Source organism: Rana temporaria, chromosome 5, assembly GCF_905171775.1.
Source record: "Rana temporaria chromosome 5, aRanTem1.1, whole genome shotgun sequence".
Taxonomy (NCBI): domain Eukaryota; kingdom Metazoa; phylum Chordata; class Amphibia; order Anura; family Ranidae; genus Rana; species Rana temporaria.
In genome coordinates, this window is record NC_053493.1 from 207,948,612 (window position 1) to 207,972,948 (window position 24,337).

Sequence of the window (24,337 nt, forward strand, 5' to 3'; positions counted from 1 at the left end):
TTTATGACGAATTTCCCCACAAATCGCTATCGCACAATTCTGCAAGTGATTATAATGTATTATCGCTGTTTTCTAGCTGATCTAAAACCATTTTTGACATAAAGGGACACTTTTGGTTGCTATTGACAATATACAGTTTGCAGGCAGAAAGAACAGTTTTTATTATATAAAAGTACATGTAGGGCACTGGGCAGACCACTAGGGACAAGGGGGGGTGTGTATTTTTTACATACAGTACTGTAATCTATAAGATTACAGTATACTGTATGTATAGTGTTTGTTTACCTTTTTGAATTTGGCGCCGATCTCCGCCCCCGTGCATCATAACGTCACAGGGAATGGAGGACACTGTGTAAATCGAGCGAGGTCCCGCTCGCTCACACAGCGCGGTGGCATCGCTGGATCCAGGAACAAGGTAAGCCAGTGCGCGCTGCAGGCTCTGCATAGCTACCCCGAGCGTGACTCAGGGTTACCGATTTTTGGCACAAAAAATCCACCCCGAGTCACGCTCGGGAATACCGCCAGGGGGGTTAAAGTAAACTATTTAGAAAATAAAAAACAAACCTTTACAACCCCTTTAAAGATACTTCTTCTGGCACCAGGAAATACATATCTACAAAAATTGTAGCATAGCATTATATCAATATACATTGATAATAAATTAATAAACAATAAAGCAACAGCAGATACAGTTGTTTTATTTTATACAATCAAAGCCAAAGGTGTTATTATGTAATATGAAATTAGGTGTCCAACATTCTGAACATAATTTTAATAATGCAAGTAGATTCAAAGTGCCAGCTTACATCCTCTGTTAAAAAGTTTATTGAAGTTGCCTGCTTGCATCCTTTATTAAGAAGTATATTGAAGGGGCCTGCTTGCATCCTTTATTAGTAAGAATATTGAAGGTGCCAACTTACATCCTCTACCAAAAAGTAGCTTGAAGGTGCCTGCTTGCAACCTCTATCAAGAAGTAGATTGAAGGTGCTTTTTTACATTCTCCATCATGAAATGGAATGAAGGTGCCTGCTTGCATCCTGTATCAAGAAGTATATTAAAGGTGCCTGCTTGCATCTTTTATCAATAAGTATATTGAAGATGCCTGCTTGCAAAATTTAGCAAGAAGTAGCCTGAAGGTGCCTGCTTGCATCCTCTGCCAAGAAGTGGATTGAAGATGCCTGCTTGCATCCCCTATCAAGAAGTAGATTAAAGGTGTCTGCTTGTATCTCCTATCAAGGAGTATTTTGAAGGTACCTGCTTAAATCCTTTATCGGGTAGTAGATTGAGAGTACCTGCTTTCATACTCCCTCCTCTCTTAAAGAACCTGCTCATCTCTGAGCTGCAGGCACAGTACTATGCAAAGATTGACCATAGCTTCTTTGTTAAATTCCTAACCCACATCCTTTCCTATTAGCCATTATGACCACAAATTAAACTTTTTGCCCATAAGCAGCAGAATAGCTGAAGGAGAAAGAAAAGCCTAGCTAAAGCTGTTCACAGGCCACGTCTACATGCACATACAGGCATAGATGCTTTAGAACAGGGGTGTAAAACTGTGGCCCTCCAGCTGTTGCAAAACTACAAGTCTCATCATGCCTCTGCCTTCGAGAATCATGCTTATAACTGTCAGCCTTGCAATGCATCATGGGACTTGTAGTTCTGCAAAAACTGGAGGGCCACAGCTTGACACCCTTGCTTTAGAACATACACTTATTTATGCAAAGATATATAAATATACTCACAAATATTCTGTACGTTCCCTGTATTTTGAGAATGGGGTAATGCAATAGCTAACTGGCTGGCACCCTAAGTGGCTGCAACTCCCTGGCAGTGCTGGGGTTCTGGTATTGATTCATGCTAGAGACACAATCTTTATTGAATTTGTATGTACTCCTGGTGTCAGCGTGGGTGTGTCCTTTGGGTACTCCAGTTTCCTACCATAACAAATAATATACTGATAGTTTAATTGGCTTTAACAAAAAATGGCCCCAGTATGTTGTGTGTCTGACTGATTGCAGTATACATAATCAATCGTAAGTTAATTTGAGTGAAGGGACCGATGAGCAAGCTTTTATGTTCTGTTTAGAATATGTAAAGTAAGGTATAATTAACCATTTAAGACCCGGACCAAAATGCAGGTAAAGGACCTGGCCAGTTTTTGCCATTCGGCACTGCGTCGCTTTAACTGACAATTACGCGGTCGTGCGACATGGCTCCCAAACAAAATTGGCGTCCTTTTTTCCCCACAAATATAGCTTTCTTTTGGTGGTATTTGATCACCTCTGCGGTTTTTATTTCTTGCGTTATAAACAAAAAAAGCGCGACAATTTTGAAAAAAATTCAATATTTTTTACTTTTTGCTATAATAAATATCCCCCAAAAATATATAAAAAAACTTTTTTTTCCTTAGTTTAGGCCGATACGTATTCTTCTACCTATTTTTGGTAAAAAAAATCGCAATAAGCGTTTATCGATTGGTTTGCGCAAAATGTATAGCTTTTACAAAATAGGGGATAGTTTTATTGCATTTTTATACATTTTTTTTTTACTACTAATGGCGGCGATCAGCGATTTTTTTCGTGACTGCGACATTATGGCGGACACATCGGACAATTTTGACACATTTTTGGGACCATTGTAATTTTCACAGCAAAAAATGCTATAAAAATGCATTGTTTACTGCGAAAATGACAATGGCAGTTTGGGAGTTAACCACTAGAGGGCGCTGAATGGGTTAAGTGTGACCTCATATATGTTTCTAACCATTAGGGGGAGGCGGGGCTGGACGTGTGACGTTATTGATCGGCTTTCCCTATATCAGGGAACAGACAATCAATAACAGCTCCACAGTGAAGAACGGGGAAGCTGTGTTTACACACACCTCTCCCCGTTCTTCAGCTCCGGGGACCGATCGCGGGACTCCGGCATCGATCGGGTCAGCGGGTCCCTTGGCCGCGGTCACGGAGCTTCGGACCGGGTCGCGGGCACTTAAAGAATACGTACAGGTACGTGCTTGTGCCCAGGCGTGCCATTCTGCCGACGTATATGTGCAGGAGGCGGTCCTTAAGTGGTTTAAAAAAACAAAACTAAAAAAAACAATTCACTCCACAGTTACCTTCTAGATCAGTGGTTCTTAACCTTGTTGGAGGTACTGAACCCCACCAGTTTCATATGCGCATTCACCGAACCCTTCTTAATTAGGAAAAATAAAATATGATTTTTCGTGTGATGGGCACAGTGGCTGCGTGTGATGGGCACAGTGGCTGCGTTTGATGGGCACAGTGGCTGCGTTTGATGGGCACAGTGGCTGCGTGTGATGGGCACAGTGGCTGCGTGTGATGGCATCAGTGGCGACAATTGATGGCACAGAGGCTGCATGTCATGGCATAGTGAGGCTGAAATTTATATATATATATATTTTTTTTGCTAGTCAGAGAAGGCTCATTTAAAATAACACAATTTTTTTTTTTTAATCTACCATTTTATATTAATAAAGTGCTGGGCATCTCACCTCATTCAGCCTCCTCCCCTCCCCCCCCAATCCAGCCATTTAATTATATGCTCTTAACAGGTTCTACTTACTTTTAAACAAGTTCAGTCATCTTTTTTAGCACACTGTCTGCTAGGTTCAAATTCCACTAGTCAGACAGGCTCCTCGAGACTAGTCCTTGCCTCTCTAGTTCGTCACAGGCAGCGCCGACACACAGCTCTCTGCGCAGCGCTTCGAGTCCCCCCCTTCTGGCCATGATGTCACGCCGCTGGAAGGGACCAAGAGACCCCTTCATAGGGGGAGTAAACAGGCTGCAGCAGACAGGAAAGGGAGCCGGGAGGTGACGGTCCCGGATGCAGGAGTGCACTCGGCACACAATTTGTACATTTGTACAGAGCTTCACCTGCGGCTGTGCCCCCCCTCCTATACGAATTGGTATCGCCCAGGGCACCCGTCCGCCCCTGCCTTGTACCGACGGCCCTGTGTGACCTCCGCCGAACCCCCGAGACTCACTCACCGATCGAACCCAGGTTAAGAACCACTGTTTTAGATAGTACACCCATTTGACAATTTATTTATGCTCTTGCATATAGCTCAGCACTAAATATTTCTCTGCACATGTGCATCATTAATAAAGTAAAAAGATTTTTTTTTCATGAAATATTGTTAAATTTACTAACCTAAAAAAAATTGTAAGGGCCTTTTGTATGAGGAAGCCTCTTAGCTCAGGATATCTTCCAGTAGCAAAATAATTAAAGTAGAACCAATAGCAAAACGTTTTTTTTTGTTTTGGTTAGATTAAGGGAGGCTGGTACCCTTTACCCAGTTTGTGAGCCATTCATGAGATTTCCCTTCATTTTCTGTGCCATAGCTAAAACAGGAAGTGAGAAGAAATTGTTCCAAAATAAGGAAATCCCTGGTTGTTACTGGAATTAGTGTAGATTACCTCTGTATTCCTGTGGGGATTTTCTTTCATTGGTATCCTTGATGATAATGGTAAAAGGGACACATATAGAGGGTGAATCACCCCAATGGGAGCACAGTAATAAAAACCTAAAAAGCAAAAAAATCAGTCTCCAGCATACAGGGATCCTCTACAACACATGGAGGAAATCCTTCCTGAGGAGAGGAGACAGCAGGGTGGGCTGGTGAGTGAGTAGTCTGGGAGGACTGTGATCTCAGTCAGGGAGGACTGAGGAGAAGTAGCCAGGAGGGCTAGTGTAAGGGGCAGCGGCACAGAAGGGGGATGCATGCTGGACACAGATTTTTTTTGCTACACAACTAAGGGGCCTCAGGTTCCTGCCTGTAACAGGATTTTGCTAACAGATCTGAGTGCTGTGTCAGAATCATATTTATCAGTGTGCCAGTGAAGTTCTGCAAGCAAGTGTTCTGGAAGAAGCAGGGGAGTTTATATAGACTGTATATAGGTAAACGTTGTGCCTGAAGTTGTCCAAGTCAAGTGGGCATCCTATAATACCCCGTCCCCTACTCCCCATCCAAGTTTAATTCTCTCAATAAAGTAACAAAACAAAGTGCTGCAACGTAGCAGATACGGTAACAGCGACAACAACCCTGCACCCAGCAATGTGGCTCCCAGAGTGGGAGGTTCTCTCTCAGCTCTGTCTAGGCCATGGTAACCACCAAACAGCATGCAGGGAGACAGCCTCTCACTCCTGCAGCTCTGAATCCCATGTCCCAAGAGAGCGAGCACATCCAATAATCTGTTCACCCAGAATTCTTTGGTTTTCACAGCACACTGGAACTTGTCGTTTTTAACAGTATATTATACATGCAGTTGACTGGACTGCATGTCCCACAATCCTTTGCTATCAGTAAGTGGCTTCCCCTCTGCGATCAGGAAGTCATGTGATTTTATATATAGTGCATTGCATTTATTGTCTCAAATAGTCACTGCAGTTCAACAATTTTAGTTTAGCAGTAAATAGGACAATATCACGTTTTCCTTATCCAAATGTAGGCAAACATTTTGCGAAGCTTGTGGGGATTATGGCCTCAAGAATGTATCAGAATTTGCCCATGTTCAATATTACTGTAGTGTAGTGTATAATATGCTTTTGGCTGGTGGTGCCACTTTCTTTAAATAGCCAGTCTGCAAACTCAGGGACACGGGTGGGGACATTTAAAATAATTGTGGCTCATTAGTCAGGCGCCAGTGCCATCCTAAGCTCGCAGCTGTGCTAGTTCACCATGTAAATTAGTGGAAGATTGATTTGGTTTTATTAGATTAGTGCTGCCTAATGAATAGGGAGTGTTGCTAATTAATCTTTGCTGTTGTGGGCAGTAGTCATTCTTCCATATGATAAAATAAGGCCAATATAATGAAAAATATGAAGGTAATCTTTACTAGCCCCCTAAGAAGTATAGGCAGACTTGTGTGTAGAAACAGCTGGCTGAGACATGTGTGTGTTTGCATATTATGCTCACACAGTTTATGAAGCTACTATTAACTACAAAATCACATGATAATCCTCTTGCAAAATGTGTAATCCGCAAACAGTCTTGTTCTGGGAGGATGCAGAGAGAAAATAACAGATAAGGAGCTGAGAGAGGAATGGACTTTTCAAAGACTGATAAAACCAAGATGATGAAGTGTATGTGTCTATGCGTGTGAGCATACGCATTTACAGTGAATACACAAGTTAGAGGTTCTTGGATTGTTTGTAAGCAGGCAATTGATCTTTCATGCTGTTGTTAATGTGTTATTCGAGCTAACTGTTCATATTTTTTTATTAGTATTCCATTCAGCACTATGATAGTTTTTTGTTCAAGATGCATAACTGGCAGTAATGGATAAACAACAGTATATTAGCAAAAGTGTGCTCATTCCAGAATTGTCAAACGTATAGATGGTAAAATGTTGAAGGTCAGTAAACCAAATGCTGTGTGCTACATGAGTTTGCAGTACATATTATCCATTTTTTTTTACCCTGGTCCCATGACTAGATCTTCAACAAAATGGCCCCACTTCCGGTTTTCGGAAGATGATTGATTATAACTGTGCTACTGTTTTCGGAGACAGGGATGATGGTCCATGGGCCGCGTCATGCCACCCAGTATATTTTGTGTCCGCTGACCTTGGTTTTACCTTCAGGGGACGTTTTTTTTTTTTTTTTTTCTGGTCCCATGACTAAATCTTTTTTCGGAAGATGGCCGCCGCCCAACTTCTTGGAGCTTGCCTGTTTGGAAAATGGTGACTGTCTGGTTGGATGAATTCCCACCATACTATACTATATAATGCATCCCTAATGTACCGCTCACCACTCCTGAAGAAGTCACGTGTCATGACGAATACACGTAAGAGTCCAGAGTCCACTAAGAGGTACCGGAGGTGACGCTTGCGAACTCGCCACTTGTTTTTATGCCTGTTTTATTGCATCCATGTGAGTACCATAATGCATGCCTTTTTTATTATTAAAAACGTTTAAACGATACTGCACTATTGTCGCTTTTTACCTCCCTGGGTCATTGTTGTCCATTGGACGTGACTCCTGAGGGGGACTTTATCCACAGAGAGAGATTACAGTTCACTGGGACACACTACATTCTGAAACGACTGGAACACCGTTGGCTATAATATACATGTGTCCCCTTACCTTACAGCAGTAAGGTAAGGGGACACTCTCATCAAAACTTCAAAAGGATATTGGAATTCCTTCTCTGCACCACCTTCACGCTGAATATTTCGGCATAAGCACCAGCACTTTATTGTTGATTTTTCCTTTGATATTTTGATCTTTTAAACAGCATTTGTTTTTTGCTGTTTTCCTGCATGGACACTGATGCGATTTCTTATTATCACTTATGTGTGTTGCTTTAGTTTTGCTACTATATAGCAGTGCATGCTTCAATATCACTGAGCACTTTGTATTTTTGTATTTTTGATTGGATGTCATTTGTATCACCAATATCAGCGAGTAATATTTTTTGATGTTCACATATCAGTTATAGCAACTTTTCTTTAATTCATCTACCCTATCACACAGCACAGCACTACTTATTTATTATAACAGATTAAACTGCAAATCATGACACACTAGTGAGTGAGTGAGTGAATAACTTGTATAGCGCTACAAATGTGAACTGAATCGCCTCAAGGCGCTTGGTATCCATTGTCGTCCTGATCCTTCAGAAGAGGTGGGTCTTGAGTTTTTTTCTGAAGGCCCGATGATTTTCTTCCATTCGGATGTTAGTTGGTAGCGTGTTCCACAGCCGGGGTCCTTGGACTGCGAATCTTCGTTCTCCTTTTGATTTGTAGCGGGACTTGGGGATTTGAAGTAGATTTTGATTGGTTGATCGAAGAACGCGATTGGGGTTGTAGTATTTTATTTTTTATTTTATTTCCTCGCATAAATATTGAGGGGCGATTCCTTGTGTACATTTGTGAGTGAGGCAAAGGGCCTTGAATGTGACTCGATCCTTTATGGCTAGCCAATGAAGGGTCCTCAGGGACGGGGCTCCTTCCCGCAATAGATAACTCCCTCTGGGAAGCTCTCTCCTGAGGGTGTTACCTTGCGGGCACGCTCCTGTGTCATACACTCGGTGTCCATAGACGCAGAGTGTATGACTCGGCCATGCCCCCCGGCGACCGCATCGTTGGATTTGATTGACAGCAGCGGGAGCCAATGGCTGCACTGCTATCAATCTATACAATGAAGAGCCAAGAATCTGCGGGGAGAGCGATGCGGGATCACGCCCACGGAAGTTTGGGGCTCAGGTAAGTAAAACTTTTTTTTCATTTTAATGTTTAATGTTTTCATTTTAAGTGTTTTTTTTTTTCATTTTAATGCATAGGATGCATTAAAGGAACACTAAAGGTTTGTTTTTTATTAGATCAATTGATTGCTGTAAGCTAGAGCATTTAAATATCACTTACCTCATTTTTCCTTTTGACCTCCAAAATACAGTAATCCAGGTTTGAAAATGCCATTTCCTGTCTCTCCTCTTCTTGCTTTCCACCAGCATCTGAGCTGTTTTGCATGGTGGAAAGCAGAATGTGCTCACCCCCTCCCTATGACTACAGCCCTGCGTGAAGATGCTCTCTTATCCCCCACAGGCATGGAGGCTAAGCCTAATGGGAACTGTAGTTCCCATTAGGCCGTGATGTAGCAAGAATGAATGCGCACCGCAAACCAGGAAGTCAGTGAGAATAACGATTCAGGAGTGCTGGAGGTGAATAAAACAGCTCGATTTCAACAGGTATCAAACTAGTTATAATGCAAAACATTACTTTTTACTTTATCAGCTACTGTCAGACTTTAATTTAAGAGGAAAATATTTTTGTCTTTACAACCCCTTTAAGGTGAGAAAATCACAAGGCTTTACAACCACTTTAAGCTACTGCCTTTTTCAATATGATGTCAAATAAAGCCCAAATGTGCCTGGTTTCGAAAATTACTAAATATCTCCCTGAATTAGTGTACCTATAATACATTTTGGTGGTCTACTTTTTTCATAATAGAACTGGCATGCTAATTATATCAGTTTTAAGCACATAGGCAGTTTCAAAAGCGGTCACTTCTACACAATTGTCCTTTTTAGTGCCTGGTTTTTGATCACTTGAGAGATGAAATGTGGTCAAATAAGCTTTTTTTCCTTTAACTATTAATAAGCTTGCATTCTGGGAAACTAACAGTACTAACCTAAAAGGCTGTTGGCTTGAAAGAGCAATATACTGTTCAAATTACTTACATATAGGATGATTAAATAATGAATATACTGATCTGTATATACAGTATCTCCATTGCCTAGATTGCCCTTGTTTTTACAGCTGCATAGATGATAAACTTAAGAGGTTAATACACTTTTGTATGAATGGGAGATGAGCACTGCTGATCTTTAGCATGTCTTGTTGAATCTAGGTCACAACACGTTGCACATTGAAGGCTGTGAGTATAAAACTGATCGCATGGCAGAATGAATTAGTGTATAAAAATAGACCTGTAAATAACTTACCTTTGGCACAAAAACTAGACATAGCGTAATCGTACTGCAGAATATGATGACTAGAGCCACAATACAGAACTGGACATTTGGCTGGTCTTTGGTGAGGAAGGAGACAGCAGCTCCTATAATACACATTATGCCCACGTTGTATACACTCATTCCAATGTACTTGCTGTCATTCAGTGCTGGTATGCTTACATTTCGTGTCTCCCATGCCAAGAAGCACCCAAATAACTGGTGGAAATAAAACAGACAGAGATCATTTAATTATATTATTTATATTTTTTGTTACTTTATATGTTATTGCACTTTATTATTACACTTCATAATACAATGTATGGTGTTTTTTTATGTATAGTGATGATCACATGCATAATTTGTATCCCAGTCATTTTAGCACATTTGCACTTTATGCATTATCCTTGATTCACTTTTGAAGCGCTGCACTTTATATTTTTGTACCTGATTCAGTGCCCAATATCCAGGTTATGGTGTTCAGCTGCTGTTTTGCATAATTTTACTACTGAGCGCGGATATTAATTTACATTTATTTAGACAGAAATAGTTGTGGAAACATTTGAAATACTTGAATTGGGTTATAATCATAATACGTCCTGTAATATGCTTTACCTCTGTGTAAAAGAAATCTGGCCATAATGACAGGATAGAACATTGGGGGTCATTTACTAAAGGCAAATCCACTTTGCACTAAAAGTTCCTCCACCTCAAACTCTCTCATCCATGTCTTAATGGACCTTGCTTTGTGCAACGGTGCGCAATCATATAGGAACAGGAAGGGGCCATCCCCAAACTGTCTCCACAAAGTTAGGAACATGAAATTGTAAAATGTCTTGGTATGCTGATGCCTTAATGCCCTGTACACACGATCGGTCCATCCGATGAAAACGGACTGATGGATTTTTTCATCAGTTATACGATGAAGCTGACTGTTGATCAGTCGTACCTACAAACCATCGGTTAAAAAAAACGATCGTGTCAGAACGCGGTCATGTAAACCACGTACAACGGCACTATAAAGGGGAAGTTCAAATCCAATGGCGCCACCCTTGGGGAGCTTTAGCTGATTTTGTGTTAGTAAAAGACGATTCACGCTTTTCTGTCTGTTACAGCGTGATGAATGTGCTATTTCCATAACGAACGCTAGTTTTACCAGAACGAGTGCTCCCGTCCCCTTATTTAGTCTGAGCATGCATGGATTTTTAACCGATGGACGTGCCTACAGACGATCGTTTTTTTCCTATCGGTTAGTTAACCATCAGATCATTTTAAAACAAGTTCCTAGTTTTTTAACCAATGGATAAAAAAACGATGGGGCCCACACTCATCCGGTTAGTCTGATGAAAACGGTCCATCAGACCGTTATCATCAGACAAACCGATCGTGTGTACGCGGCATAAGAGTTCCGTTTATTGGAACCAAGGGGCCAAGCCCAACCCATGAAAGACAACCCCACTAGACATGTGCACACTGAAATATTTAGTTTCGGAATTTCGTTTTCGTCCGAAAAATACATTTATTTAGTTATTCCGGAAATTCGTTTTTATTTATTTTGTTTTGTTAAAAAATTGTGTCTGTCGAATGTTCTAAGAAGATTCGATGAAGCAGCTAAACTGTACGATGCCGCAATCGTACATTTCTGGTCGAATGCTTCGCCCACAAGCTATAGTAGAATTCTAATGTTGTATGACTAGTAAGAATTATATTTATTAATTATTATTACTAGTCAACCAACATTAGAAGTTTGACCATAAATGTCCGCTCGTGGCGATATGTTTTTAGCTGCTTCGAATCTTCATGTCTCTATAATGTCGAATCTTCATGTCTCTATAATGTTGAATCTTTTCTCTCTATGTCGACTCTTTTCTCTCTATGTCAAATCTTTTCTCTCTATGTCGAATCTTCATGTCTCTATAATTTTGAATCGTTTATCTCATGTCGAATAATCTTGGACTAATAGAGTTAGGTTAGGCACATTGAACCGCACATTCGATAGACACAGATCGCTATTGTCACCGTCATATTGAATCTTCTATCTATATCGAACTGTTGTCTCAACGAAACGAAAATAAAGCATTTTTTATGTTGGATCTTTTGGATTTCGCACTGTGCACATTCGTTATCGTTTGTTAAATCCAACACGAAAATCCCAGATATTCGGACGAAAATGCATTCGGACGAAAACAAATGCACATGTCTAAACCCCACACCATAAAGCCCCCTCCACCAAATGATTTGGACCAGTGCACAAAACAAGGTTCATAAATACATGGATGAGCGAGTTTGGGCTGAAGGAACTTGACTGGCCTGCACAGAGTGCATTTAATAAACAGTTGTAGAAATATCTTGCAACATAAAAAATTTGCAACTGCCGTCATTTTATTATTCAGAGCCTCTGTTTTCAGAAAATTCATAATTGTTTTGTGGTCCAAAGGAATTTTCATAGCAAAAAATGCATATATTAATGTGTGCAAAAAGTAAAAAAATTGCCCTGGTAGAAAGAAAAAAGAACTGCCCTGTAGGGGGAAAATCTGTGCTTTATCTTCTTGTCAGGTACCTTTCTCTAACATTGCTCTTACTCTGTCCCTACTTAGCGGGCTTTATCTCTCACCTACTCCCACACTGAAGGTGCACCTGAATTATCTAAAAAGCACTATTACAGTGATTGTAAACCCATAACTTTTTTTTTTTAAATATCAAACATAACATACTTACCCTAAGCCATTACTCAGCTGTGCTCCTGGCTCCTCCTTCCAGTCAAGTGGCTACCATAGCAAGACGCTTGCTATGGAGGCACTTGTGCAGGCTCGCTTCCAAGCTGAGCTCCCTCCCCAATGGCTATAGATGACAGCAGCAGGAGTCACTGCTCTTGTACACAGTGCTGGACTGAGATCATACTCTGATAAGTTAAGGGGGGGTCGGGGAGTTGCTCGAAGAAGATTTTTTACCTTAATGCATTCTCCGCATTACGGTAAAAAATCTTCTGAGTGCAACTCCCTGACCCCTTTAAACATACCTGAGCACAATCTCAGTCCACCGCTATGTATAAGAGCAGTGACTCCTGCTGTCATCTAAACATCCTTCAGCCTTTGGAACTACTTTAAAGCACTTCTGTGCCAAAGCTGGCTGCCCATAGCTCATAGAATTTCAGCATCCAATAGGAGATGCTGGCCTACCCAAGATGTCATTGTGGAACCCATGACAGGGGACAACTCAGTTCCTAATGAGTTCCTGCAAGCTTGAAGAAGTGACATTGTGCCCTCATCAGGTTGATGGATATATTACATTCTTCTTGTTAGCTAGCAAATTAAACTGACAGCCCTGTACAAAACAGTAGAGTTTGATTGTCTCACAGTGCATTTCCTTTTCTACTATGATGTGTAGGGGAATTCATGACAGATTCAAATTCAGATGCTTATACCAGCTGTGTGTAAAACAATATAAAATTATGAATTTGCTTTTATAATTACTGTAACTGGATTCAATATATGCCTTCAATTCAGTTTTAACACAATATACTATATATTTTCAGGGAACAGGCCTATACATAGGGGTTGATTTACTAAAGGCAAATAGACTGGGCACTTTTGAAAGCGCAGTTGCACTCTGCAAGTGCAGCTACTCCAGAAATTATTATTTATTTAAATATAATTCTTTGTTCAAATTTTTTTTCCAGTTATAACAAAAGATATAAACAATATAGACAGTATCAAAAGAAGGAATATATCTACGTTACGATATAACAAAACAATACCGAACAAATCTTGCCAATCCGATAAAAACAGTAATTAGAGCCAGCAACATATCAAAATAAAACTTCATAGGATTAAGGATATATATACCCGAAAAACAAAGGAAATAAAAATGTACCTTGTAGAAAATATTACCACTATTGTTCACCTAAGGTACATTCCCTATCTATTTCTGCCAACATTCTTCCTAAATTTTACCTTCCAGGCTCTTGGTTTAAACATAACAAAAAAGAAAAACAAAGACAAAAAAAAGAAAAAAAGAAAAGGAAGAAAAGAAGAGAGAGAGAGAGAGAGAGAGAGAGAGAGAAAACACACTATCTTACTTAAAGATTTACACCCCCAACCAAGCCCCACCACACTCAAGATTATTGAATGCTAAGCAAAAAGGCAATCATATCGAAGTGTACAAGTAAAGGTTGTCCATGACCGCCATGACCGGTTTCCATACATTTCTCCTCTCTACCATAGAATAAGGCTGTCATATTTTCCATTATCCTAATTTCATCTATTCTAGAAAACCAATGTTTCAAAGATGGTATGGATGTAGACTTCCATAGGTCTGGAATACATGCCCGAGCAGCATTCAGCATGTAGGCTACCAAGGAGGTTTTATATTTACAGAGTGGTATCGCATATTAAATGCAGTAGGTGTCCCAGAGGGTCTGAGCCAAGATCAACTGTTGTCAATTGTTTAATCCAGGTGCCCACTTCCTTCCAAAAGGGTGTAATTAATGGGCACGACCAAAAAATATGTATTAATGTCCCTAGCGCTTTCTTACAACGCCAACATAGGTTGGAAATTTGCGGATAGAGTTTGTTAAGTACGGCCGGGACCCTATACCACCTGACTAGCAACTTCTAGCCCTGTTTTTGAAAGCGGCTTGCTATTGAAGATTTATGTTTCAATTATATAATCCTTTTAATTTGCATGTTTGTGAAAAAGAGATTTGGAGGTCCTCCTCCCAGTGTCGTATGTACGAGGGGACGTGGCCTTCTTGAGACTGAATAATCAGTTTATACAAAAATGACAGCAGATGTGGTACATATTTTTCCTCTGCACATAGGCACTGGAAGGGTGTCAATGGCCTTACATACGATTCCACGTCCGGTATAGACTTTTAATAATGTGACAATTGAAATGCTAACCAGGGACTCAAGGGGGACAGTGAGAGGATAGATAGTTCATGCGTAGATTTCCATCCTTGAGGTGTAGCAAAATACATGCATCTAGTTATGCCCTGTCCTACCAAACCCCAAAGCTGTTTGTTGTCAAGCCCTGGTGTAAAATCTGGATTCTGGATCACTGGTGTTAAAGGGGATGGATTAGGAGAGAGGCCCTTTATTAACAATGTGTGAGTAAGAATTGCAATAGTAGCCCCAATTGTAGGGTGCTTCTTTAAACTCCAATAGTATTTATGAGCGACCCAAGGAAGCACAGACAAAGCGATCGGTGAGGCTTGTTGTTCTACTTGTACCCAGGGTTTGGTCTGCGAGGAAGTACACCATGACACTATTCTAGACAAATGTAGGTCCCGATAGTATAAGATCAAGTCGGGTAGACCGATACCCCCCTAGGATTTAGGCAGAACCCTTAATGAGTAACTGAGTATCGCGACTTTATTATTCCAAAGAAATTTAAGTAACAGTGTCCGACACAAACGAAAAAATGCTTGGGGTAGTTTAATAGGAAGCAATTGCATTAGATATAGAATCTGTGGGAGCAATGTCATCTTAAATGCATTACACCTCCAGAACCACGTGAGGGTAAGAGTTTGTCAATGTTGGAGATGTGATCGTTTTTTAGCTAGTAAAGGACAAAAAATTGTCTCATATAGTGAACCTGTATCCGGTGTTAATTTAACCCCCAGATATTTAAAAAAAGACTGAACCCATTTTAACTGATAAGGACCTTGTAACTTTTTTATACGCTCTGTAGGGAGAAGGATGCTCATCGCCTCACTTTTATAATCATTTATAGAAAAATTAGAGGTCCTTATACTGGGCAAAAAATTGAAATAAACATGGTAGTGAGACCTCCGGGTCAGTGAGAAAAAATAAAAGATCATCTGCAAACACTGCAATTTTATGCTCTCTGCTTGATACCTGTATTCCACTATTCAGGGGGTCTGATCTAACTTTACACAGTAAAGAATGTGGGAGAGGGGGAGACATTTGACACTTGTCATGTGTTATGTCAATAGTCTCTTCTTCCGGGCATTTCGTTCCCAATATTCAAGACTTAGGCTATCTTCAAAAGTGTGAAGTTTTATTTTTCAAGAAGGACAAGCAAAAGACAATAATTACAGCTGGTAACACATGGCAAGATGATTTTTTCAGAAGGAGGAATCAGATGGTATGATGGTACATCTTTCTGCTGGGCTTCCATAGTGAAAGCTTCCTGCTGGGTGGGCTTCCTACCCCCATCTCCCTGTAGGGTCCAGTGACCCCAGAGTTCCTAACTAACTACTCAAACCTCATGGATTCTTATACTGTTCTTAAAGCCAAGCTAAGTATAATTTACATTTAGAATAGCTCCAAGAAAGGTGGCGATGCTCCTGTCACAAACGTAACACCCACTTGTGTATATTAAGTAACAACTCCACCCATTGTCTTGACATAGAACTTCAAGAATAAATGTAATGTGCTGCAACTGACCTTCCTCTTGTCCTCAGCAACTTTCAAAATTAACATGTTTAACTAGTGATTCCAGAAACGTTTATCACATAAAATAGTAATAAATTCAAAAACTAACAATTCCCCGTCAATGCACTATAATTAACCAACAAAATAAGTGCATTCATCTTAAATAATAAGAGGCAGATTCACATACAATTGCATGGGCGCAGCGTATGTGAGATACGCTACCCCGCTGTAACTTACTTTTGGAAGCTTTGAATCCACAAAGAATTTGCGCCGTAAGTTACGGCGGCGTAGTGTATCTCTCGCGGCGTAACGACGCCTAATTCAAATCGGCGAGTAGGGGGCGCCGAACGAACTGCGCATGCGTCGTCCCTAAATTTCCCGCCGTGCATTGCGCTAAATGACATCGCAAGGATGTCATTGTTTTGACGTGGACGTAAATTAAGTCCAGCCCCATTCACGGACGACTTACGCAAACTAAAAAAAATATTTTCAAATTCAACGCGGGAACGACGGCCATACTTAACATTGCGTACGCCACCAAATAGCAGCTTTAACTATACGCCGAAAAAAGCGGAATGGAAACGACGTAAAAGAATGCGACGGCCGCTCGCACGTTCGTGGATCGTCGGAAATAGCTAATTTGCATACTCGAAGCGGAATACGACGGGAACGCCACCCAGCGGACGCCGAAGAATTGCATCTAAGATCCGAAGGCGTACGAATACGTACGCCTGTCGGATCTAACCAAGATGCCGTCGTAAGATACGACGCGGGTAATTTGAAAGTAGATACGCCGGCGTACTCGCTCTGAGGATATGGCCCCCTATGTTTAGAAGAGTTTTAAACTAAAAATATAACAGGTAAATAAGTCACCTAATATTTACCTTTTCTTGAATCATCTTACCCTATTTAGACTTTAAAATACTAATGATGCATTCTATTATATCTGGGTACTAAAGATGATAAGAAAAATAAAAACTTTATCAAATAACTTAAATTGCATACATGTCCTTCATTACCTGTCCTAAAAAATGAAAAAAAAAAAAAATCATTATCTGATTCAATGGTTTGAAATCCAACCCCAATGGAATATGACAAAGTTCACAACTTAGCTTTCGTTAAAAATATATACATTTTTCTAGAATTACCTCAATTAATTTTATCAAATAAACAAACTAAAGGAAAAAACATCCTTGTATCCTCCTTTAGTAGGTGAAAAATATAATATAACCAATCTACATAGATTGCCAAATATCTCAATACTTTGTAGTATCAGGTTACTCTTTCCCTTTTGAATTGCTCTATAAACAAATAAAACAATATTCAGAAGTTTGATGACAAAATGCTCTAATAATGAGTAGTCCAGAATTTCTTTCATTAGCTTTAACAAAAAAATGTATTAATCAATTAATCAGTCAATCAGTCAGGTACCTGGATATGCAAAAATAAGTATTTTCACTTAAAAATAATTCCATCCATTACTTTTGGAATCAATTATTTTTTCAATGAATTTTATCTCCATTGACTAAATTAAATTTTGTAAAAGTAATAATCTTACTAGATTATTGTATTTTTCTTTTACCACACTTTCAATTATAAATGCTTTAATTTTGCAAAATAACATTAATTTAGGTTGGGCTCTCCTAAAAATGTTATTTCTGAAAGAAAATTGATCATGTACACTATTTTTCTGAACCAATCATACAGTATGATTTATTGAACCACACATACTCTGTCACTCTGACTGCTAAACAAACACATGGCAGTCTTAAGGTCATCTTTCAGTGTAGACAAATATACAGAAAGTTCCATTGTGCTAATATATGGATCCATTTATAAAAGCACAAAATTCTTTCCCAATAAATATAATTGTCAACTAAAATTCAACTAAAAGTCAAAAGTGACTTTTGCAATAATAAACTGTGGTTTTATCACACTGCATTATTTTAGCCTAAATGTATTTATATGCCACTTCAAACTTCTTTCTTTTTAACATCCAGTTGTCACTAGACAAAGCTTAGTCAAAACTGTGTGAATTGATGGTGTGTAGACTGACCATCAGTCAACTTCATCGGTTAACTGATGGAAACATCCATCAGACTGTTCTCATCGGATTGACCGATCGTGTGTACAGGGCATTACTCTTATCAGAAATACTCAATTACAAAAACCTTTAACAATAGTTTTTTTTTCCTACCATTTTTGATAATTTTTAGATTGAACTAAACTTTCATATTTTAATATTTTTCCTGGGTAAACTTAAGTAAATTAGAACAATCTACTACTTTTAATTTAATAGCCAAATCCAAGTTTGGAATCTTTTGTAAAAATTGTTCAATCCTTAACTTATTATTTCCTGCAACCAAACCTGTAGGATTTTTGTTAAATACTAAATACCTTGTTGTTTTCCATTATCTGAATTTTATATAGTTCTTTACACAATCTTAATCAATAGTTTTTCCTTTAAACTTTTGCCCCTTGTTTGTGCTTTGAATGACCACATGTAATAACACATTCTCATGTTTAGGGCTAAAATATTCTTAAACATTTACAGCATTAAACTTAGTTTCCTTATTAAATAACTTTTTTACATGCTGGCATTAATTAATTAATTAATTACCCTACTACTGCTATATGCCTGTATTCCATATATATGGAATATATCAATTCCCAATAGTACAGGGATATACTTCTGAACTTTGAGATCTTAACCATCCCATGTTATCTACTTATATAAACAAACATATTTACCCCTTGTTTAGAACGATTTTCCTGTGTACACTTAAAAAAAAGAGTGAATCAAAAAAGAAGCCCTATTAAAATACCGGGTTACTGACATCCAGATAAAAACGAATGAAAAAAAACCGACTACCCACAAACCAGGGAGCCTCCTTTCCCAGTGGACGCCTTGTACGGAGAAACGCAGCGTTGGGTGGAGCTAAGAACTCTGACGTCATCACACTCCAGCTGGTTCGGTGTGAGCCGCCGCTGGTAGCCTGTTTTTTGCATTCCTTTTTATCTGGATGTCAGTAACCCGGTATTTTAATAAAGGGTGTCTTTTTTGATTTACTGCACCATGAAGTTTTCCTATTTTTTTCATTTTTAATATGCTCAAACCTGCTCTTTGAACGCCCTTATCTATCACTATCCCTGGAGGAGATAATGTATATGTCCTGGGAGAAAGATACAGCTGATCCTAAGGTTGTTTTGGTATCCCATGGAAAGGTGAAAAAGGTCGCTAAAGATGAAGGATTTCTGCTGTGGATCAACTTCCATGTTCGGAGCCTGGTGAATTAACCCCTATGTGCTGAGCCCATTTGATCTCCGTAGCAGGGATCCACCTGAGTCGGTAAGCGGACAATTTGTCTATCTTTACCTGATGGAAGCATAAGCTGAAGATTTGTACCCCTGCTCCTGTGTTTAATCGAATCTTTGCAGTTTTTGTTGCTCTTTTTCATCACTTGTATGTGAGCGGCAATTTATTTATTTATTTGTGTTTGCACTAGTCACTCTTTTCCATATGGTTTTTATATACATATATGTATACATTATACTTGCCTGTTAATGCGATTTCTTAGGTTGCGCATTATTTTAATTTTATTACAGCTGAACTTAGACTTGAAGAGGAAGGGCAGCTAATTATCCTCTGTCCAATGCAAGTACTGGCAGAGAACACGTTGACAGATAGAGTGAGCAAAGTTGATGACATATCAGTGTGTTTTGTTGCTGCTCCTTCATTATCCAATCAGCAGGATGTGGGAAGGAAGGTGACACCACTGTATTACATAAAGACATTTGCCATATTTTAGCTTTTTCTTTAAAAATCAAAAGCACGTTAGTTGTGCCTGAAACTTTTTGTCCCAGCCCTCTGAATAATTCTGGTTTGTGGGCATGTCTACAGGCTGGAGCTAGGGAGGCAGAGTCCTGACATCACAGGACTTTCCTACCATCTGTATACCCCCCCCTTCATTTGGCAATCACACTAGCGTGGCTTGAATGCCAAACTGGAGACTGTAAAAACAGTTCACACCATTAACACTGGGCAGTATTTGAGGCACAAGTGGTGCAGGAGGGAGTTGGGCAACTGGCGGGATTCATTACACAGCAGGACACTGCCGACAGGGACGGATTAACGCAAGGGCTATGGGAGCTGCAGCTCCAGGCCTCTAACTTAATATAGGCCCATACACTGCTCACAATCGCCGGACGCTACATTGAATTATAGATAGGGTTGCACCGATACCACTTTTGTAAGACTAAGTACAAGTACTGATACTTTTTTCAAGTACCCGCCGATATGGATTACCGATACTTTTTATTTACCACTTGCCTACTGTGCACATACACCCCCTTCCTGCCTAGACGAGATTTTAGCTTCCAGCACTGTGTCGTTTAACTGACAATTGCGCGGTCGTGCGACGTGGCTCCAAAACAAAATGTACGTTCTTTTTTTGCCCACAAATAGAGCTTTCTTTTGGTGGTATTTGATCGCATGTGCGGTTTTTATTTTTTGGGCTATAAACAAAAAAATAGCGTCAATTTTGAAAAAAAAACACAATATTTTTTACTTTTTGCTATAATAAATATCCCATTTTTTTAAAAAATATATATTTTTTTCTCAGTTTAGAGCGATACGTACTATTCTACATATTTTTGGTTAAAAATTTTTTTTTCAATAACCTGGTTTGCGCAAAAGTTATATTGCCTACAAAATAAGGGACATAATGATTTTTTTAATTTATTTTTTACTAGGAATGGCGGCGATCTGCATTTTTTTTCGGGACTGCGACATTATAGCGGACACATCGGACACTTGACACATTTTTGGGACCATTCACATTTATACAGTGAACAGTGCTATAAATATGCATTGATTACTGTATAAATGTGACTGGCAGGGAAGGGGTTAACCACTAGGGGGCGGGGAAGGGGTTAAATGTGTATCCTGGGTGTGTTCTAACTGTGCGTGGAGGGGGGTGACTGGGAGAGGTTACCGATCTGTGTCCCTATGTACAAGGGACACAGATCGGTCTCCTCTCTCCCTGACAGGACGTGGAGCTTTGTGTTTACTTTAAAAAAAAATTCACATACATTCTACTGTTCATTCCACTTAGGAAATTGAGTATTCAATCTGTGTATCCACCACACCTCCCGCTGAAGTAGGGTATGGTGTGTATCCCCCCTAACAGATCTTCTCACCTGTTCCAGACCGCAAAAAGAAAAAACTTGTGCAAATGCTCGGTATCAGCACCAATACCAATACTAGTATCGGTGCAACCCTAATTATAGAGACGGTTGCATAGCTTCTTCCGCTCTGCGGAATGGTGCCAGTGTGCCGAGCACGCTCCTCCTCTAGGACCAGCACACTTCCCTGTCGGGCGAAGTGATCTCCACCCCGACAAGACCTTCATAGTTCTGGCTGGTGTTACATTATTTAGAGGCCAGCCAAGGAGGCTCGAAGGCCCCTATCCATTGTCGTACATTGTCAACTAGGCCTATATGGCTCAGGTAGCATGAATGAAGTCCCAGATAACTCTATTGAAGGGTATGTGCTTTGACTGTGATTGATGAATTGCATTAGGGACATGTTGGGTATTATCCTTGGCCTCTTGTTCTAGCCAGCTGGACGTCATATGACAGCTTTCAGGATAAAAGCCGGCGCGTGCCCGTGGGGGCCCGCAGCACAGCAATCTGTGGTTGTGACATGTCAGTCTGACACACCGCCACACCGATCTTGGTAAAGAATCTCTGACGGAGACTCTGTACCATTTGATCAGCTGTATCCAATAACGGCAGATCACAGTGTAAACAGGAAGAGCCGTTTATCGGCTTTTCCTCACTCGCGTCTGACAGACGCGAGTAGAGGAGAGCTTATTGGTGGCTCTCCTGACAGGGCGATCGAATTATTTATCAGTGCAGCCCCCCCCCCGCGGATGCCGACACTGGACCACCAGGCATGCCCACAATGGATGGCCATAATGTATGCGACCCTGGACCACTAAGGATGACGGTCAGTGCCCATACAGATTCCAATCAGTGTTCATCAGCAATGCCTGTCAGTGCCATCAGTGATGCCCATCAATGCCATCTAACAGTTTCCATCAGTGTCACCCATCAGTGTCCATCAGTGCCACCTATCAGCGCCCATCAGTGCTGTCTATCAGTGCCACCCATACCATAAGTGCCCATCAGTACAGCCTTTCAGTGCCCATCAGTGCCACCTATGAGTGCCCATCAGTGCTGCCTATCAGTGCTGCCTATCAGTGCCCCTCAGTGCTGCCTATCAGTGTGCCATCATCAGTGCCCATCAGTGCCACCTCATCAGTGCCCATCACTGCTGTCTTATTAGTGCCCATCAGTGCCGCCTCATCAGCACCCGTCAGTGAAGGATAAAATGTACTTATTTACAACATTTTATAACAGAAACAAAGAAAATCATTTTTAACATTTTTGGTCTATATTTATTTGTTTAGCAAAAAAAAAAAAAAAACGCAGAGGTAATCAAATACCACCAAAAGAAAGCTCTATTTGTGGGAACAAAATTATAAAAATGTTGTTTGGGTACAGTGTTGTATGACTGCGCAATTGTCATTTAAAAAGAGACAGCGCTGAAAGCTGAAAATTGGCTTTGGCCGGAAGGGGGGGTGGGGGGTGGGAGTGCCTGGTATTAAAGTGGTTAAATTCACGATTAGGGATGAGCTTCGAGTTCGAGTCGGCGAGTTCGGCGAACAACGAACAATTAGGGGTGTTCGCGGCAAATTCGAAAAGCCGCGGAACACCCTGTTAAAGTCTATGGGAGAAATCTAAAGTGTTAATTTTAAAGGCTAATATGCAATTTATTGTCCTAAAAAGTGTTTGGAGACCTGGGTCCTGTCCCAGGAAACATGTATCAATGCAACAAAAAGTTTTAAAAACGGATGTTTTTTCAGGAGCAGTGAATTTAATAATGCTAAAAGTGAAACAATAAATGTGTAATATTACTTTAAATTTCGTACCTAGTGGGGGTGTAAAGTCAGCATGTGAAAAGGCGCATGTTTCCCGTACATAGAACTGTCCCTGCACAAAGTGTCATTTCTGAAAGAAAAAAAGGCATTTAAAACAGGCTTTGCGGCTCTAATGAATTGTCGGCTCTGACAATTCAGAGATGATTCATTCATAAAAAATAAAAAAGCTGGGGGTCCCCCCAAATTCCATTAACAGGCCCTTCAGGTCTGATATGGATATTAAGGGGAACCCCGCCGTCAATTAAAAAAAAATGGCGTGGAGTTCCCCCAAAAATCCACACCAGACCCTTATCCGAGCACGTTAACCTGGCCGGCCGCAGAAAAGAGGGGGAGACAGAGTGCGGCCCCCCCTCTTCTGAACCGCACCAGGCCACATGCCCTCAACATGCGGAGGATGTCCCCATGTTGATGGGGACAAGGGCCTCATCCCCACAACCCTTGCCCGGTGGTTGTGGGGGTCTGCGGGCGGGGGGCTTATCAGAATCTGGAAGTCTTTCCCGGTCTTTCCCAGTGACGTACGAGGGTGCGTCAGAGGGGGCGCGGTCACGTGACGGGTGGCCGCTTCCCCTATATAAGAAATGTCACAGCTCCAGCACATCATTCCGCTGGGCTGTGTCCAGCGGAGAGAGGAGCTGCCTTCTGCGCTCTGGACGGATGGATCTTCTCATCTCATTTACACTTCCTTTGTGAAATGATAGAGGTACAGTGTACCCCATTACCAATTCACATAGGGGGGGGCCAGGATCTGGGGGGTCCCCTTTGTTAAAGGGGTCTTCCAGATTCTGATAAGCCCCCCGCCCGCAGACCCCCACAACCACCGGGAAAGGGTTGTGGGGATGAGGCCCTTGTCCCTATCAATATGGGGACATCCTCCCCATGTTGAGGGCATGTAGCCTGGTGCGGTTCAGGAGAGGGGGGGCCGCACTCTGTCCCCCCCTCTTTTCTGTGGCCGGCCAGGTAAACGTGCTCGGATAAGGGTCTGGTGTGGATTTTTGGGGGAACTCCACGCCATTTTTTTTTTAAATTTGGGGTGGAGTTCCCCTTAAAATCCACACCAGACCTGAAGGGTCTGGTATGGATATTTGGGGGGAACCCCACGTCATTTTTTTTTAAATTGACGGCGGGGTTCCCCTTAATATCCATATCAGACCTGAAGGGCCTGTTAATGGAATTTGGGGGGACCCCCAGCTTTTTATTTTTTATGAATGAATCATCTCTGTAATTGCCAGAGCCGACAATTCATTAGAGCTGCAAAGCCGGTTTTAAATGCCTTTTTTTCTTTCAGAAATGACACTTTGTGCAGGGACAGTTCTATGTACGGGAAACATGCGCTTTTTCACATGCTGACTTTACACCCCCCCCTAGGTACGAAATTTAAAGTAATATTACACTTTTATTGTTTCACTTTTAGCATTATTAAATTCACTGCTCCTGAAAAAACGGACGTTTTTAAAACTTTTTTTTGC

The 24,337-nt window shown here is 40.8% G+C and overlaps 1 protein-coding gene across 1 annotated transcript in view; it reads right to left on the reverse strand.

Moving 5' to 3' along the window:
* Positions 1–24,337, reverse strand: part of GABBR2 (gamma-aminobutyric acid type B receptor subunit 2) — a 792,922-nt gene that overhangs the window by 42,790 nt on the left and 725,795 nt on the right. The window contains exon 15 of the mRNA XM_040353518.1: positions 9,464–9,688. Within this exon, the coding sequence (XP_040209452.1) occupies positions 9,464–9,688 (225 nt within the window). The remainder of the gene's footprint in view (positions 1–9,463; positions 9,689–24,337) is intronic.